The following is an 18,598-nucleotide window of genomic DNA, read 5'->3' on the forward strand; positions in this document are numbered from 1 at the left end:
TGCGTGTCTTTACTCGTGATAAGGTGTGACTCTTGTAACCTGTTTTACTGCAAAAATGAGGTTATCACCCACTGTTAACTGAACACGGTTGTGAGGTGTTTGGTATTGGTTTTGTGTAGTGTCACCGTATCAGGACATTTTTTGGAGAAAGTGTAATGTGTATTTTAAAGCTTACACGACCTATACAGTATTCAGTTGTAAGTGGATAGTGACATTTTACGATTTAATTTTATAGTTTAAAAATTTGCACACACATCATGTACAACAAACATATATAATTTTCTGGTTTGAAATTGTTTTTATTTTTGAAACGTTTGATACCTATAAAGTTTTATGTTATATTTAAATCTGCCGGCTAAAGTACGTTATATCTATCAAACTACTGAAACATTAGTACACTAGTAATGCGATATAATAATATTCAGTATTTGTGTATTTATGTGTGTTACGTAACTCTTCTTATACAGCTGGTCGCAACAACATTCAAATGATACTGAACGAATCGTCTCGAGATTTCCCGACAACCCCTTCTAAACTGCTGCACTCTCCAGCTTCTAAAGGTGATGATAAACGAATTGTCTCGGTACCAAGGTTTGCACAAAGATAAGTTTTCACCCAGTTCTTTAGGGAATCTGGGTATTTCGTAAAGACACTTTTACGGAGATTCCCCGAAAGCGGCCTTATAAATATGGAAAATTGGGTTTCCTAGTATTAAATTTATGTGCTTAACAATGGATTAAATTATTCTATTATTATGTTTAACTAGGGGATTATTATACACTTTGTACTTACCCAGTTGGTTAGTGTGACAGTTTCCTCTTTATTTCCTAATATTTCTGTTAAGATTATGTTTTCATTTGCTTAAATACCGTCGTAAACTGCCCCCCAGTGGCTTAGCGGTATGTCTGCGGACTTAAAACGCTAAAACCCGGGTTTTTAGCGTCATGGTGGGCAGAGCACAGATAGCCCATTATGTAGCTTTGTGCTTAATTCAAAACAACAACCGTCGTAAACGGCACTGTACATGTTCATACATCACTGAAGGCATTATAGTTTTCTTAATCTGATTTTATAACACAAAAAAAAAACGTTATCTCGATAATGTATTAAGAGTAATTTGCCATATTTCTTTTATAATAATAAACTAAGTGTTTATTAATAAAGAATAAATTATAATTCTAATACGATCAACACAGGGCTAACCTAGGAATAACGTACATTCGTGTTGTACAGTATGTCGTATATCACCATTACATTGGAAGTGTCCCATGCCAGAACATACAGTTGTGAAGGCACGTGATGTCTGTCATTTACTGCACGTATTGTTTTTGCAACTTGAATTTGTTTCGTCAGTTCTCAACCGGACCAGTTAAATTAGGAATGAATGTGTTTATATACCGTATGTTTCATCGTACTGAAGTTAGTTGTGTAAAATAAATGGACGATGTAGATGGTATGTAATAATTTGTTCTTTCTTTAATTGTTTGAATCAGCTGGTATATGAATGAATGTGTGCGTGTGTGTGTTACCAATTTGTTAGGAAAACGCCTTTGCCCACACTTCAATTTTTGTATACTTACTGTCACATAGTTGTCAAACATAAGAAATTTGAAACTAAAACTTCTGAGTATGTGTGGTAATTTAAAATAATGCTCATGCAAGGTCAACGTTTTGCTTTTCAGAATGATTTTACACGCACGTGTGAGAACATGTCAATTTCCTGTTCACTGTTACATGTTAGAGCCTTCTGAATGGGAAGTCTGTTCTTTTAAGTACGCCCCCGTGCTGCACTCATGATCTGAAGAATCCTGGGAAAAATGAGCTGTTTATTACTCATCATGTAAAACACATTCTGAATGTAACACTTTTTTAAAAGCCTGTTTCGGTGTTACGAAAGTTTCTCCATTTTCTATTAAAGATAATTGTTATAATAAGTGGGCTAAACTATGTCATGTAGAAAATATATTTCTTTCGTGCTTTGACCCTCTTTAGGTATTCACGTATCTGTAAAAGTAAATATTGTAAGAAAATAGTTAAGCTAAGATGTTTTAATAGATTTGTTCAACTAACGACAATTTTTATAGGCACGTATACATAACACTCCAAACCCTCTTTTCACACGTTACATTGTTGAATAAGCTGGTAGAGGCTTTCAAAACAGGTTTTTTTTAGTCGTATAATTGGTGGAACTCATTTTTGATAATTCTTAATTGTGTACAAGCAACCTAGCAGTGCGTAGTAACTAGGATGCTCGATCTACTGGTTGCGGGACCGAAACCCATCATCGAACCACTCCTTTCAGTTGTGGGAGCGTAATGATGTGGTGTTGACTTACTGTCTTTTCTGCAGTCTATCTCTTGAAAAGTAGGAGCGACTAGCGCAAATATCCCTCTTGTAGCTTTGCGTGAAATTGCACAACAACAAAAGGCCTACAAACATTAGATAATTCCATATTTTTGTGCGTATGTACTTCAGATAATAGCATATTTTTTAAATATTAATATAATTTAATGTTGGAGGTCAGAATATATTTCTCATCTTAAAAATAATAAAAGTTTTAACTTTCACAATAATTAAACGTCTGACGGTGTACTTGTAAAATGCCAATATCCATGTTACACTTCTATGCAGCAGGCTTTTACAGTTATTGAAATTTTTAAATAGCTTGACTGCTGAATAGGAAATTACAGGGGTGAACTGCCATTAATATTTGCTTTCTCAAGTAATTGTATATGGTTTAGTTTGGAGTACAAGTTGTAATACTTGGAGACGAACGAAACTTGGCATAAATCATCCGAACCTTCCAGTCTCACGTGAGTTTTAATATCTGATTTCACTGCACAACAAAGTTTTTACTTCTTGAACACTGTTGGGTGTTCCTTTTAGATTTTTAGCTGCTGATCACGAAAGTCACATTCAAATATGCCCATCACGTACCGTTGCATCAAAATCTTGGTTTCACCAGGACATTGCTACAATGGAAAAACGATATCAGGGCAACTGGAATCCGTCAATGCTTGCTGACTGCTGTTGGATATTGCAACCTGATGCACCGGACATTGAATACAAACGAAAATCAGGAGCAAAACACTTTTAATTATGCTGAACTTAATAGCTTATTAGAAACATAAACGCAGTTAAATACGTTATTGCCGGTAAACAGTTAACTGTCTATTTCTCATAGTTCCTACGTGATGAAGCAAAACCAAACCTATATTTGTGCATATCTATCAGGTACCTGTCACAATCAGCAAAAACTTTTCAAGAAACAACACTTTAAATAAAAAAAAAATTGTTGTGCAGTGTTTTTGGTGATCCAGCAACGAGGCTCAAGTCTCGCTTCTAAATCAAACCATATTAGAGATCAGGTCAACCTTCCAGTTGTAAATTGAAAGCATTATTATTATAACTGTTGACTGTGACATGCATGGATAATCGATAAAGTCAGACCCATTCATCAGGTCTTTATTAATTGTCCTAATTATATGTAACGGTATGTAGTTAAGCATCGAACAAAGAAAGAATATGCTCCGCGTATCTTTAAAATTATTAATATACCAGTTTCCAAAAAGTGCACAATGTATTTGTCCTTTTATGTTTTAACTTGTATATATCGCAATGAATGGAAACAGTGAATGGTATTTAATGAATTAAAAAAAAAAATTGTAAGTCACATTCTTGTTTGAAGAAAGTAATCCTGTTTTTATATACACATGATTTGTACGACTGTCAATACGTGTTTGTGTAATTTCACTATTGGAAAGAGTTATTTGTTTGGATGAAATATTGTGTGCTTCTTTGTACAACAGCTACATTGTGCCTGTTGTGTGATTTCATACGAAAGATGTTACCGATCTATAGTTATTTTTATGAGATACAAACTAATTTTATAATGTAAATAAGGTATGGTAAGAATACAGTTTTGGATGACATTGAAGAAAGATCAATGTATGGAGCAAGAGAACGTTCAGGCTTACGGTTAATTATTTTAAAACATTATGAACTTTGTTTTTATATGAAACATGAAACATCTTAAGTGTAAGAGGTAAGAAATTGTGTAACAAATGACCATTTGCGGAAAGGTTTATCGATCGATAAGTCCCATTACAAATTGTTAGGGGCCCGGCATGGCTAGATGGTTAAGGCACTTGACTCGTAATTCGAGAATCGCGGGTTCGAATCCCCGTTACACCAAACATGCTCGCCTTTTCAGCCGTGGGGGCGTTATAATGTGATGGTCAATCCCACTATTTGTTGGTAAAAGTAGCCCAAGAGTTGGCGGTGGGTGGTGTTAACTAGCTGCCTTCCCTCTAGTCTTACACTGCTAAATTAGGGACGACTAGAGCAGATAGCCCTCGTGTAGCCTTACTCGAAATTCAAAAGAAATAAACTGTCAGGGAACAGAATTCGATGGCTATATAGGCTACTAACCATGACAACGAATTAATTACAAGTAGTTGTATTTTCAAACCCATTTTTTTTCAAATTCTATTATACGCAAAATGTATTGTTAGTATATTACTTTATTACAGGGTCTTAAATAATGCACAAAAGCAATTTGAATTTTTAAAAAAGTCATTAATATTTCGGTTAATTCCACTAACTACCGCTCGATTTTCCCCGTGCAATTTACATAAAAAAATTATCTTATTTCTTTTGGTAAAGTTCTTACACTAAGCACTTAGCATAAAATCGTTCAGTCTGTGGAATGTGAACTTCAGTGATCGCGAAAGTATAAGAACAACACTACTTTAAAGGTTGAGAAATAACTTTTAAGGTTCGCCTGTTCTGCAATGAATTTGAAAGAGGATCAGAGAAATAACCTCTGCTATAAAACTGCTTTTTGTAGCCAAAGAACGAAAAAACATCTCAGATATATACAAACACACATGTGCGCGCGCGCGAAGTTTATTATCATTCCGAATATCTAAATCTCAGTATCTGGTTAATCTATACCGAAGCGTATGCGTTGCAATTTCCTTATAAAGTCAAGTTCGGGTGTCAGGAGAGCATGGGGAATCACAGAAGTTGCTCTAGTAAAGAATACAAGTATGATGATTCCATAAAAAAACATAAAAATGTGATTAAAATACTTTTCATACTAAAGTTTCTAGGTTGAATGCTTAACATATTTTGCAAGCTTTCTACTTGTATGACACAGTTTGTACTAGCCGCGACCCCCTAATTGTTTGCGGTAGTTTTCATGCCCTTCGCTTGAATTTTCCTTATTCTGTTATATTCATGTACACCATTTAAGCTAGACTTCCTTGAAGGTATTATGTTATATCGATAAATCTTGATCTACTTGAAAAATTAGTCGAACAAACTCACGTAGACGTAACTTTTATTTAATAAAAACTACAAATAAAGTAAAAATAATGTTTATAATAGTATAAAGAGTGTGAAACAGATGTAAGCGTTCAGTATATACAGTTTTACAAGTTGAAACAAAGAAACTCGTAAAAACGAAAAATAAAATCTGTAGTTAAGTAACAATAAACAGGTGTTTATAACAGTCTATGAAACGAATCGAAGCTACGTTATTGTAAAGTAAATGTAAAGTTGTAGCCAAATGTTGCTGAATGTGCAAAAACGTCTGAATGAGTGTTCACAAAGTGAAAAAGCATACAGTTTTGAACGAACTGTTCATGTGTTTATTAAACCTAACTAAGTCGAGAAAGACTATAGAAACTGTATTAAGTGTAAGGTTCATTTTTTAGGAAATTACGTGCAGATTAGGTTTGGGTGAAATACTTTGTAGATTAAAAAAACTCAAGATCGAAGCTAGTCGTCACATGATGACAACAACATCGTATATCATACTCGTTGCATTAAAAAGTTTGACTAAGCAAGAAACAGGCAAGATGATTCTGAATGGAAAAGTCGATACGTTATATAGACTCCTCGAAGAAAAGCTTTTCTAACGATATGACATTTATAGCATTTGCGAGAGAAAAGTTCTGGGCAGACAAACACCAGTGTATTACTGATGTAGATGCATTTTGTTTTTTGTTAACCTTAGGTTTCATATCGATACTCAGGTTTACACTTAACAAAGTGTCGTCTCCATTGAATATAATTGTATTCCCTGTTAATTCTGTTATTTAACGCGATGTAACTGAACCAGTTTCGGGTTGAATCATTTTAATATCAGACTGGTGGGTTTTTTAAATGTAATGTAATTCTAAATAATTCATACTTCCGACCGAAAATAAGTTACAATTCAGATTTAAATAAACTACCAATTTAAGAAACAACGGTGTTGCTTCTATTCACACTAGGTCATTGGTGGTTAGTGATGTTTTTTTATTCAGCATTTAGTATGTAAATTACATTTAGTAATGAAAGGGTCATTGAACAAACAGGAGTTTTCACACTTAAAGTTCTATTAGAATTTAACTTCGTTAATTAAATGTATGCTTTTAGTTTTTGTTCTTAGTAATAGTAGCCCCCATTGGTACAGCGGTAAGTCTTAAGAATTTACAACGCTAAAATCAGGAGTTCGATTTCCCTTGGTAGACACAGCAGATAGCCCGATATGGCTTTGCTATAAGAAAACACACACACACACACACACACACACACACGTAATAGTAGATTGTTTTTGGTTTGTTTTGAATTTCGCGCAAAGCTACGAGGACTATCTGCGCTATCCGTCTCTAAATTAGCAGTGTAAAACTACATGGAAGGTCATCATCACCCACCGCCAACTCTTTGGCTAGTCTTTTACCAACGAATAGTGGGATTGGCTGTAATTTATAAAACCTTCACGGCTGAAAGCGTAATAGTAGAAGTAAAATGCATCGGTTCATGTAGTAAACGTGGCGGAAAAGGCTATTACCGAATTTGACATTCCATTTTGATACAACACTCACACTACAATACAAAAACAAAAAAACAACAGAAGAAGAACTATGACTTGTATCTTAGAACAGTTTAGAAATTGTTAGAAATAAGTGTTCGAGAAAGTTTGGGAGAAACAGACCAGATGTGTCCAGTTTCTTTCAGACTCTTTAATTTTCATTCAAACTTAACCAACCTTTCAAATTTGGAAGGTGTGCGTATTGTCTTTCAACAGTTTGAGGTGTTACAAATATCATCCAACAGCAATGACGTACATCGTCTGATCCATAGTTATTTGTTGTACAGTTGGGCCTGCACAGAATTACCAGGACGCGCTGCCTTGTTACGAACCTGAAGCTACAAATTGTCCTTGAGCCAACTGTTAATGATCGTTTCGTTTGTGAAAGATGGAACTCTATGACTTAACCACTGATACTATACAGATATTCTGTTTTATATATTTATCAAAAAATGATGTTTGTGTATTAGAAAACTAATTACAGATAAAATGACCATATTCTCATTTCGACTGAGCGTTCGTTCAATATTTTAATTTGAATGAGTCACTGACCCAGCTTGAAGTGGCCTGTTATCTATCTATCTAGCCTGCGGTGTTTAACAGCTCAGTTGGAGTTTGCGCCATACATTTTAAACACACGTGCTTCAGTGTTGAGAAACGTGCTGCGTTAGTCGAAACGCACCTCTATTTGTTGTTAAAATTAGACGGTGGGAAATTAAGTATAGAATAGGGATTCTGTAAAATGTTATTAAAAAAAACCTTAAACTAACCTTACTGTGAGTAATGCCTCCACAAGATTATTTGAGTGTTACGTAAATATATTAGACTAACCGATTCAGACAATCTTGAAGCAGAAGATTGGTAAGACTTTTAACAAAATGTTTACTAACCCTAAGAAAATTGCTTATTCGTATGGACCTTTCTGGTTTTCGTACGAAGACTTCTTTGGTCCTTTATTGTACGTTGTAAAGTACAGATGACAGATCTTCAGTTGAATGTTCTTAATTCCACATAAGTCTTAATAAACCGTGGAATTATTTTTTGTTGGTCCCTCACTTGAAAAATGTTACTTCTGTACAGTGTACTGCTTTATATCTTACTAAAATGTATTTCAAAGACATTGTATCCACTAACGCGGTGTTCTCATATGCGTGCAATAAAGGGTGAAAGCGTCTTACGTTAGTCAACTGTAATAAATTTGACTGATGTTAATCTTTGTTTTTCACGCTGTTTATATCTTTTAGAGCTTATTGTGGTAGTGCTTTTAAATAGATATTGTTTTGCAGACAATTTAGACAACACAATTTGATGATGGGAGTTTTGGAAACGGGTAAAATACGTAATAGTCTTCGCTTGCAATACTTGTGACGTCATGCAGAATGAATGTATCAGAACGCGAGTCGAACACACGACGTGGGAGACAGCATGCATGACTCATGGTTTTTGTTACCAAGTGATGAACTGGGGATGGATCTCGCTGAAGCTCGTCCCGTGGCTCATGGTGTGTTTTGGGCAAAGATTGAGCAAGAAAAATTGCATTGCATTTATTTCTTTTAAATATATTTTATTCAGTGAGTGGTGGTTCAAAACATTAGCTTTTATATTCTTACAGTTCAGTAAACTGTCAGAAGGGGAGTTTTAAGTAACTGATTATTAAATGCAGAATAATTTTTTACTTACAAAACTATTAATGATAATGTTTTACTGCTTTGCGTGGTATTGGCAATAATTTTCAAATATAATTATAAGAATGAGAATGAATGAACAAACCTCAATTAAAGCACCAGTTCATGACAGAAGTTTGGCTGTGTGGCTTTTAAACTCAATTTTAGCACTACATAAACAGTATTTTAGTCAGTAATGGAATATTTTGAATAATATTAAATTTAACCCAGTATCATCTCGCAACTAAAACCGATAAACATTATAAACCTGTCTTTAAAACAATGATAATTAATTCAGTATTTCTTATTTTGTCAAAAACTTTGATTTCATAAGTTTCCCAACAATACATTATAAAATCTTAAAAGTTGATCATATGTTTCAAACTGTTTTTCACTAAATACTAGTGGTCTATGATCTTACCTCATGTGGTCCACAGAAATGTTTCATAATTAAGGAAATGAGGTGTTAAAAACTCTGCTGTATAAGCAGGAAGATGTATCAATTTAGCAAAAAATTAAAAGCCTATATCATATGGCTTTTGAGTTTAAAGTAGGAATGTGTTCTTTACTTGGAATTGTTGCAAACTGCAAAATGACATAAACTACCAGCTGTTTTTGTACAAAAGAAGAATGGCACTTATCTGAGCTTTTAACAGAACGTTAAGATCAGAGTTTAAAATAAATCCAGTATTAGATGTTTTGCATTCAGAGAATTGGAAAATGGTTGGAACTGCCTAATCTTTCAAGTTTTTATTTAAAGTGTTTTGAATTATATAATTATGTGGACATTTTTATGTAATATTTTTATACAAACTAAAAGTTAGTTAAAATGTTCATGAGATTTGAAATCTGTTTCAGCATCTTTGTAATCATTCAAGTTCTAATTATATTTCAATTTTAAAATGCACTGCAGAATTTCCCTTAGAAAAACTATATTTGAATGTTGTTACATAACTTTTGAGGTTCAAAGGTTGTGTATGGTACTGGCAGGTATTACATGTACAGCACCTAACCTGATGTGAAATGGTGAAGTGAGTGGTGCTTAACCTACTTTGTTGCCACTGTGCTCTTCTAGTAATTAACACACTCATTAGAATTTCATCTAGCCCACTTAGAAAAACATAATTTTTTTAGGTATATTCGTATATTTTACTTGAACTTAGTGTTTTTACATTGTTTTGTGCTTATGCAATAGTATTTATGTAAGTTACAATTTTCATTTATCTCCATATTATTTAACTATAGGGATGAGAAAGGTAAACAGTTTACAGAATAATCCTTGGTATTACTATCTTTTTAACAGTTTTTAAAGAGGTAACTATATAGACCAAAGTTTATAGTGGTAAAAGATGCATTCATGTATGCTGATAAACTCCTACACAATTTTACCATATTTTATTTAAAAGTATTTTACATCATAAATGAGTTGCAGAAGTTTTGCTTAATACAGAATATCAGTATTTGCATGTCACCATAGTAGTTTAGAAATGTACAACATTCCATGTGATTTAGTCTTGTGTAAAAAATCTAGTATTTAAGATTTTGGAATTTTAATTTAATAATTGCATGAATGTAAGTAACTTTTATTTTAAAATCCATTTTTGGTAGAAGTACAGCACATAATATTAAATCAAAGTGTTTTGGAACTTGTATGATCTGTAGTTAAGTAATTTGTTTCACATAGATGATCTCTACTTATATCTGAAACATTGTGCAATTTTTAATAAAATACTATAATCTGTGGTTACTATTAACCAGTCTTACAGTGGAACAGCAGTAGGTCTATGGATTTACAATGCTGAAATCAGGGCTTCAATCTCCCTTCGTGGACACAGTAGATAGCTCGATGTGGCTTTGCTGTGGAAATCACATACATACCAAACAATCACTGTTTTCAAGAGTGTTCTGCTATTTGTATACTTGAATTTTGAGTTTTCTAGTCTTTAGCAATTAAACTATCTCCTTTTTCCTTATGCACCTTTTAGATACATTGTAATAGAACTGTACCTTGGACACAGATAAATTCTAGTTCATTTGTTTTTAAGTGCTCTATGTGTAGTGTACTTACGTGCTGCATTTTCAGACTTTTAACAGTAAAACTACTACTTTTACACTTACTGTACAATTTCCAGAATTATATACTTTATTGATACAGAAAGTCTAGTTCATGTAGTTATGTGTGCTGCATGTTCTAATGTTTTAAAATTTCTAGCCTTTCAAAGAAAAACTACTTCCTTTCACATTTATTCTTTATAGCTCCAAGAATTCTACAGAGAGAATGAGAAAATGTAGTTTACATGACATATAAGTTTACTACATTACTTTTGTGTTAGATGCTAAACTTTCACAACAAAACCACACGTATCTGTCATTTGTGTGTACTACCAACATTTCTTATAATACAAGAAAAAGACAAGACATGTATATATCATTTACTATTTTGTTTGAGCAAATTAAAGTGAATAATTTTCATTTAGGCACAGATTTTCTTATATAAACACTTATGTCCTGTTTGTGTACCCATGCAGTATCTCTGTGGCACATGATGCATGTTAGTGAAACAAACATTCATCATGTATGTAACTCATCCATAATCAAAATTTTAAAAGTAGAGTTTTGTCTGTGTCTAAAATTTTTTGCAACTTGTAAGATTGTGCATTGAAATTCTGTGTGAAGGTATGGTTGTCAGCAATCTTTGTGAAGCTTTCAGGAAATAAGTTCCAGAAGAAAAAAAAGTTGCCATTATTTTTTACCTAGTTTGTGTAGTATTCTGTACCACACCCTGCTTTTACCATGCGAAATGGGTGTGGATAATGATTGAACTTAGGTATTGCTTTTTAAATGACATGCATGTTACCAAATAAGGCTAAACTTCACTAACAGTAACTGGCCTTCACATATGTTATAAAATGAACCATTAGTGTTTGTTCCATTGTAGCAGATAAATGTTTCTTTAGAACCACCATTTTTGAAAACTTTTTTAATATTCAGTTTGTCAACCATATTTATAAGTTTTGTGAGAAAAACTGTGAAGTTTTATGGAAAGCAATAAGATGGTATATTCTTTTTTTATGTAAACAGCTTAATACAGAACATTAGTAGCATTATAGAAATTTATCTACTTATATAAGCAACATCCGCTAGTTTTTTCATATTTCTGAAATATAATTTGTGTCTGAGATAACATCATGCAACATCAAAATGGTAGTGGGCTCATATGCTTAGGTCTTAAAATCAAAGATTATTTATAGGACCATAAGTGTTCTAATTTTCACATTATTTTTTTAATCTTAATATTCATGTGCTTAGTAGAGTTTAAATTGCTGTTTCTTATTTCTCAGTAAAATGTAAGACTTGTTACCAATACATTATTTAATGTTGTCTAAACATATGCATGTCAAATTTACTAATAATGTATCACAGAGATTAACTGATATTATCACATTTTTTCCCAGTAGTTTAAGATAACGGCTAAGATATTAGTAATAACACTGCACTTGTACTGTAAAGTGTTTAGGTGAAATGAAAAGATTAATGTGAAGTTTATTAGAAATTACCTGTAATAAAATGTTTTAAGGTTATGTTTATATTTCATATATACTTTTTAAGGTCAAAGGCAAAAAGAACTGTACTAGTAGATATGTAAGATATCAAAATGTATTATCAAAAACATCCTTTCAGACTTTCTGAATAAGTTTAATCATTTTTTGAGTAGGCCAAAGTTGTAAACAATATATTTTGATCCACAAATGTGTAATAAGTTGTTTTTGAAAAGAACATTTTAAACTTGTCAATAGTAAATTTTGATTTGAGAAAAGGAATAAATTTATTTAAATACTATTTTTTATTTGAAATAAAATGCAAACACTTTTTTAATTGTAGATTTAACATGATTTAATCCTTTAGTGGATTTTATTTTTGTTTGATTAATTAGAATTTATGAATTAATTTTATATTTAACTATCATTTGTGTTTAGATATGAGTTAATATTTAGAAAAGAATCAGTACCTGAGCACCATGTTTGTGGTTGCTATGGATACAAGAAGCAGGATCAATCCCCATCTTGGTGGGGCTACACCAATGAGCCCAGAGAGTGCCATGGCCTCAGATGTTTTTGATCAGTTTCTGTGTGCAGGTACTTTCAAAGCTACATTGTCAACATATCGTTACCTGTGTGAAGTGCTTCGAATCAAACCCACAAATTACTCAACATTCTATCCAAAGTTAAAGGCCAAGTTGCGTTCTTGGAAAGCAGCATCTCTGTGGTCAAAGCTAGACAAAAGAGCTAGTCATAAGTGTTATAATCGAGGAAAGGCATGTCCAAATACTAGGGTAAGTAGTACATCCATTCATCTCAAGTTGTTTACATTCAAAAAATTAGTAACTTAGACTTGTATGGTTTTCTTCATTAATTACCTAATGGGAACAGTGTTTACACTTAATAGGATGTAAGTCGCTGTTGAGTGTCAGCATCTGGGATTTGTCTATGTACCTGCATGTAGGTCAATCTAGTGTAACAGAAGAAATGAAGTACATTGTAGTTTTCAGTAATGAAGCAAATCAAATTTTAGAATTATTTTTATAAAAATGTTCCATTATTTTATAGTTGCTTTTTTTAACTTTGTATTTCTTGGTAACTGATTGAGTGAGTTTTGGGCCATGTTATTTACAAAATACACAAAATATAAGTAGCTTTGAAAATTTTTGCAGATATTTATAGTTTAGAAATTAAAACTATTCAGCTATAATCAAAATGTAAAATATTAACATAAAACAAGTTCAAATGTATGGTAATGTTGTGATTCTCTTGTACAAATTACATATATTAATCAAAATTCTACAAGTTTTAAGAATACTGTTTACCAGTGAGCTGAGAAATAGGATGCTATTAAATATAATCATTAAATAAATGTGAAACTTTTTCATTGAAATGTTAGCCAGTATATTAAGAAAGGGAAGGTAAATCGAGCAAACAGTTTTAAAAATAATATTAAGTGTTTACAACTGGAAACTAAATACTTTGCATGAAGACATTGTAATTGTAGTACATAGCTGATGATCAGTTCTCATATTTTCAACACTTTCATGTCTTTTGAGAATATTATTTCTTCAGTATTCGACATCATGAATTTAATTAATTTTTAATGTTGCCATTCTAATTTAGTCATGCATACTGACTTGCTCTAATATTTGTTTTTGTTCATTATGTTAATTTTAATAGAATTTTACTTCCCTCAGTAATCAATAAGTTGTGTTTTCATTGAAAACTGCTACTGCAATTTTTCTTGGAAACAATCAATTTTAAATCAGTATTAGAAGATATCCTTTAAGTAAAACTGCTCTTCTTGAAAATATTATTCATGAGATTGTCTTGAGGTTGTTTTTAATTTAAAAAAAAAAGCAGTTTCTAAGAGTTACAATGTAATTCAAGTTACTCGTTCAATATTCTAACAATTCAAGTTGATATTGTCATAGAACTGTTATAAATGTCTTTTTCAGAATAAATTGTGTTAATTTTATTAAAATAGTATAATGATATGGTCTTGAGAAGCTTTGGTGGTGTTAGGACAAAATAGTGTTGTAATTGCAATTAATCACTAACTTTTTTTGTAGTCTAAGAATTCTGTAGATTATGTGTATTAATTGTTTAAAAATTAAAAGCTTAAAATAATTTAACTTCTTTTGAATAATTTCAGATGAAATGTATTAAGCTTCTTACCATTACAATAAACAGTTATGTTTACCTAGTATAGCCTTATCTTTTAGTTTGTGATGAAACGGAAGTTCTTGTATTGATTAACCCTTTTGCTACAGGACATGGGTCAAAGGCTGTGTTCACATTTGTTGACTTGCATTCAAAATTTTATTAAACTAGTATTTTATGAATTTATGTCAAGAAGTTTGGAATCACATTGTAGATTATAATTCAAACTTTAATATTATATCTGAATTAGTTTCTTAATTTAAAAGTAAATATTAAAAGAACACATCTAAATATAGATTTTAGTGAGTTGCATGGTATGTTGAATACAGCACATCGTAAAATTAGATGTTTGTGATGTCAAAATACTAGTTTCACACAAATTAGAAACTTGAATTACCAATATTAACAAACTAGAGTATAAAATGAGGACCTCAAATCTTTTCATTTTGCTGAGATATGGCTTATATACTGAATCAAACACAGTGGCCCCATTCAACTCCACTTTCCATTTTCTTAAATGGTCCCTTATATACTCTTACTACAGTATATGATATGTGCATAATTAATAAATAGCTTAGAATGTCCACAGAGTGATTTTACCTACCATTTTAATCTTTGGAAATGTTTCAATGTTCTTTCAATCCAAGTTTTTAAGGAAGTAGGTTGTCTTTAGCCTGCTCAAAGTTTCATATTGTTTTTTTTAAAAATCTAATTTTTTAAAAGGTTTAGTGATCTATGTCCAGCAGCAACTGAGTACATAGGGTGATAGCAAGAAGTGATAAGTGTTTGCTTTACCTCTTGATTTATTGTTTAATATTTTAAGAAAAATAAGTTTAATCATTTTTTTCAAATAGTAATAATTCATATAAATATGTATAATGTATAATAATTGAAATGTGACTGTATATTACAAAATACTAGTCCACTAAAACACAGCCAAGACTCAGAAGACTAATGGTCAGTTTTAAATTGCTTGATACATGACCTTGTATCAGTGCATGTTATGTAATATTATGTAGTCATGACTGGAGGGTCAGTGTAATAAAAAAATAATAAGCATATTTAAATATATATATATAGCATTATGAAACTTGAGCAACTTACACTAAACATTTGTACTTTTTTGTTATAAAATGTAGTCACTCTAGCATTGGAAAAAAGTAATTTATATTTATTTCATAATTTTTTATGATGGTTGTGATTTTGTTAAAGTACAGACCCCACACAGAATATAGAAAATAAAATATAAATTTTTACCGACAAAAAAAATTTAAATGTATTTAGGAGGTTCTAGGAATTACATAAATAATATTTGAGATTTTTGAGGCAAAGAATAGTTTGTTGTCTTTTTTAAATCATAACGTGAAACCACTTTGTACTCAGACTGGTAACAAAAAAAAACTATTTCAGTAAAAGTATTTCAATAAAAAATCTTATTTTTTGTATACAAAATATTTGTAATCTTTACTAAAAGTCTACCAACTTTTGTGAAGACATACACATTGTATCAAAAGGTATAAGTACAAATGTGTAAACAATCTTGTGTATATCATCTTGAGCTCGTAGTTAGATTTAGAATATTTGAAAAATTCATTAACTTTTAATCAAAAAAATGTCTGCAATTTTACATTGCAATGTTTCTGTAAGAGATATTTATATAAACTAAAGGTTTTCTATTTCAGTGGTAGTTGAGCAAATGTAACCATGTTTCTATTGTTTGTGAAGTTTAAGTATCAAAACTTGCTAACTTAAAATGTTTAATATATCAAGCCAAAAAACATAGTATTTTCTTTGCAATAGTCTTAGGTATAAATAATTAACTTTATTCTTTTGCTGTTTATAGTTCTTGTAATGCATAAAAGAAAGAATGCATGCACAAAAATGAAACGGAAAAAATTTATGAATAAATTGATTTTGACATATGAAAGTGACTTATGCTCACTAGTATCATCTTCCCTTCAAATGTCTGAAAGCTTAGTATTTTAATCAAAAGCATTCAAAATGTTTTATGTATAAACCTGACTAAATATACTATATTCTGAGTATTTATGGAAACATGTTAAAGACAGGATTATTGCTAACTCTTGGAAAAAGTTTGGGATTTGATACGAGAGAAATTATTACCTAGAATATTAAAAATATAATTGTAATATATTTTACTTGAAGATTTGAGGCACTGTGAAATACATTTGTTGCCCAGTGATGCCTTTGCTTAGAAGATATATGTAAATATAGCTGTTGTTTGCTAAATGCAGAGTAAATGAATGATAAAAATTGTCTTTGTTTTTAAAATTATAAACAGGTACTGATCATTGGAGCAGGCCCTTGTGGTTTAAGGACAGCAATTGAAGCACAACTCCTTGGAGCTAAAGTAGTTGTAGTTGAGAAAAGAGATCGCTTTTCTCGTAACAATGTGCTTCATTTGTGGCCAATAGTGATTCATGATCTCCGCAACCTTGGAGCCAAAAAGTTGTTTGGGAAATTCTGTGCAGGATCCATAGATCACATAAGTGAGATTCATTTGTTTATGTCTACAGTTCCTTTAAAAAATCTATCATACAAATAAGAGAAATGTATGAATGAGCTAATTGTGAAGCGTGTGAAGAGAATAAATAATATTGTATATGTAAAGATTAAATACTTATGAGCATACATACATTTTCAATATGAAATTTCACATAATTATAGGGATGTTTAATTCAAAGTTACAGGTTATTGTGATGTTGAATGACACAAAAACAGTACTGAAAAATATTACAAATGAGTGAGTTTATTTTACAGAAATTTCCCAAATAAGATTTAGTTTTCATGTAATATTGTGAGAGAAAATTTCCGACATTAGAAGTAAGTAGCATAGTTCTGGTTTGTAGGTAAATTTTGAAGTATATACATATAAGTAAATATTTTAACCCTCTATCTTTATTCTGTATATCTTTATTAGCAACTGAAATTCTAATATTTCATTTGACAGCTACAATAAAGCTTTAGAGCTTCTGTGCATTAAAATATGCCATTTGTTAATGCACAGATATACAAGTTTGATATTGCTGCATACATTATCACACTGTACAAGTAAGGTGTTGGATAATTCAAACTGTGTATTTTGAAATTTACTATTTTTCTTACACTATGGATTTGTGAGCTGTAAGGTGGCTACTTTCAAAATAATTTATTATTTCACCACTTTGTCCAGTATATACAGTATATATTAAAACAGGTTTGAATATAAAAACCAGCAAGTCACATTACCACACAGCTAATATAAAGTCATGGTGGAGTACCATATATCAGAATTACAGTTTGATATTGTTTGATGTTTCATAAGTAGTGTAATGCCATTAAAATTTATTATTTTGGCAAGGATACGTAAGTTTTTTCTAACACAAAATATTCATATATATATAAAGATGTGTTGAGATTGGGAAATTGAGAATTTCCGAAACAGGAATATTTCCAGTACTTAATGGTGTTGAAAAAGAAAGGAATATAGATCAACCTGGGGATCTAGGACCACCCAGAAAGAGACCTGCAACAAGTCACACCCCAGTTGTAGCAAACAATGTGATATTTTGTAACAAGTGAGAATTTGCTAATAGAAAGATCAGTGGGAAAATTTGCACATTTCTCATGGGTATTAGTATGAAAATAGTCAAGATAAAGCTTCCAGTCATGCTTTTCTTTAACTTATTGCATACCTCAAGTATCTCTAGAATGAAATTGGTATTAATGCTATTTCATACAAGACATACTGGCCATATTGCTTGATGTAGCATCTTTGGATAGCTCTGTGAACAGATTGTCAAAACAGGCATTGGGAAACCAACATCTTTGTACAAAATACAGATTGTGGTAAATTGTATAGGTAGAAATGGCATGCTTTGGACATAACAACCTTATGATAGTCTTTTACAATAGCAAATAAGCTGTGGGGCTATTGTCAAGATGCATAGCCATCAGATAGGTGCAACATGGACTGTTGTAGTGTATAGTGGCTCCAAAATGATATTAATATAACATACTCAACCCTCTGTAGTCAACCAAATATAAATTTGGTTATCAATAGAATAAGCTGATTAAAGTTTTGTGTAATAATTTTTAACCTATTATTAGCATTGTATTAATTTTCTAGGAGTATTGCAAGTTGTCTTGATATATAAATTTCTTTTTTACTTTTAATTTTTCAATATTTCAAAGGTATAAGGCAGCTACAGCTTATCCTACTCAAAGTGGCACTGTTGCTTGGTGTAGAAGTTCATGAAAATGTCACCTTTAAATCTCTTATTGAACCTCCTGAAAACCAGTCTCATGAGCGTAAGTAGGGTAAATTAGCATAAAGTGCATTGAATTATAGAAAGGAATTGTACAAA

General features: G+C 31.5%; 1 protein-coding gene across 9 annotated transcripts in view; it reads left to right on the forward strand.

The window, feature by feature from the left end:
• The window catches only part of Mical (Molecule interacting with CasL), a 111,223-nt gene that overhangs the window by 20,499 nt on the left and 72,126 nt on the right, over positions 1-18,598 (forward strand). For 5 of the 9 annotated variants that reach the window (XM_076455337.1, XM_076455336.1, XM_076455340.1 and 2 more), the window contains exons 2-4: positions 12,504-12,859; positions 16,534-16,741; positions 18,426-18,542. In XM_076455337.1, the coding sequence (XP_076311452.1) occupies positions 12,545-12,859; positions 16,534-16,741; positions 18,426-18,542 (640 nt within the window). In that variant the 5' untranslated portion in view covers positions 12,504-12,544. Of the gene's footprint in view, positions 1-1,432; positions 1,454-7,542; positions 7,724-8,282; positions 8,364-12,503; positions 12,860-16,533; positions 16,742-18,425; positions 18,543-18,598 lie in introns of those variants that run through there. The other 4 variants (XM_076455333.1, XM_076455339.1, XM_076455335.1 and 1 more) reach the window with 3 other exon arrangements.

This window comes from Tachypleus tridentatus, chromosome 9 (genome assembly GCF_004210375.1).
Source record: "Tachypleus tridentatus isolate NWPU-2018 chromosome 9, ASM421037v1, whole genome shotgun sequence".
Classification (NCBI taxonomy): Eukaryota; Metazoa; Arthropoda; class Merostomata; order Xiphosura; family Limulidae; genus Tachypleus; species Tachypleus tridentatus.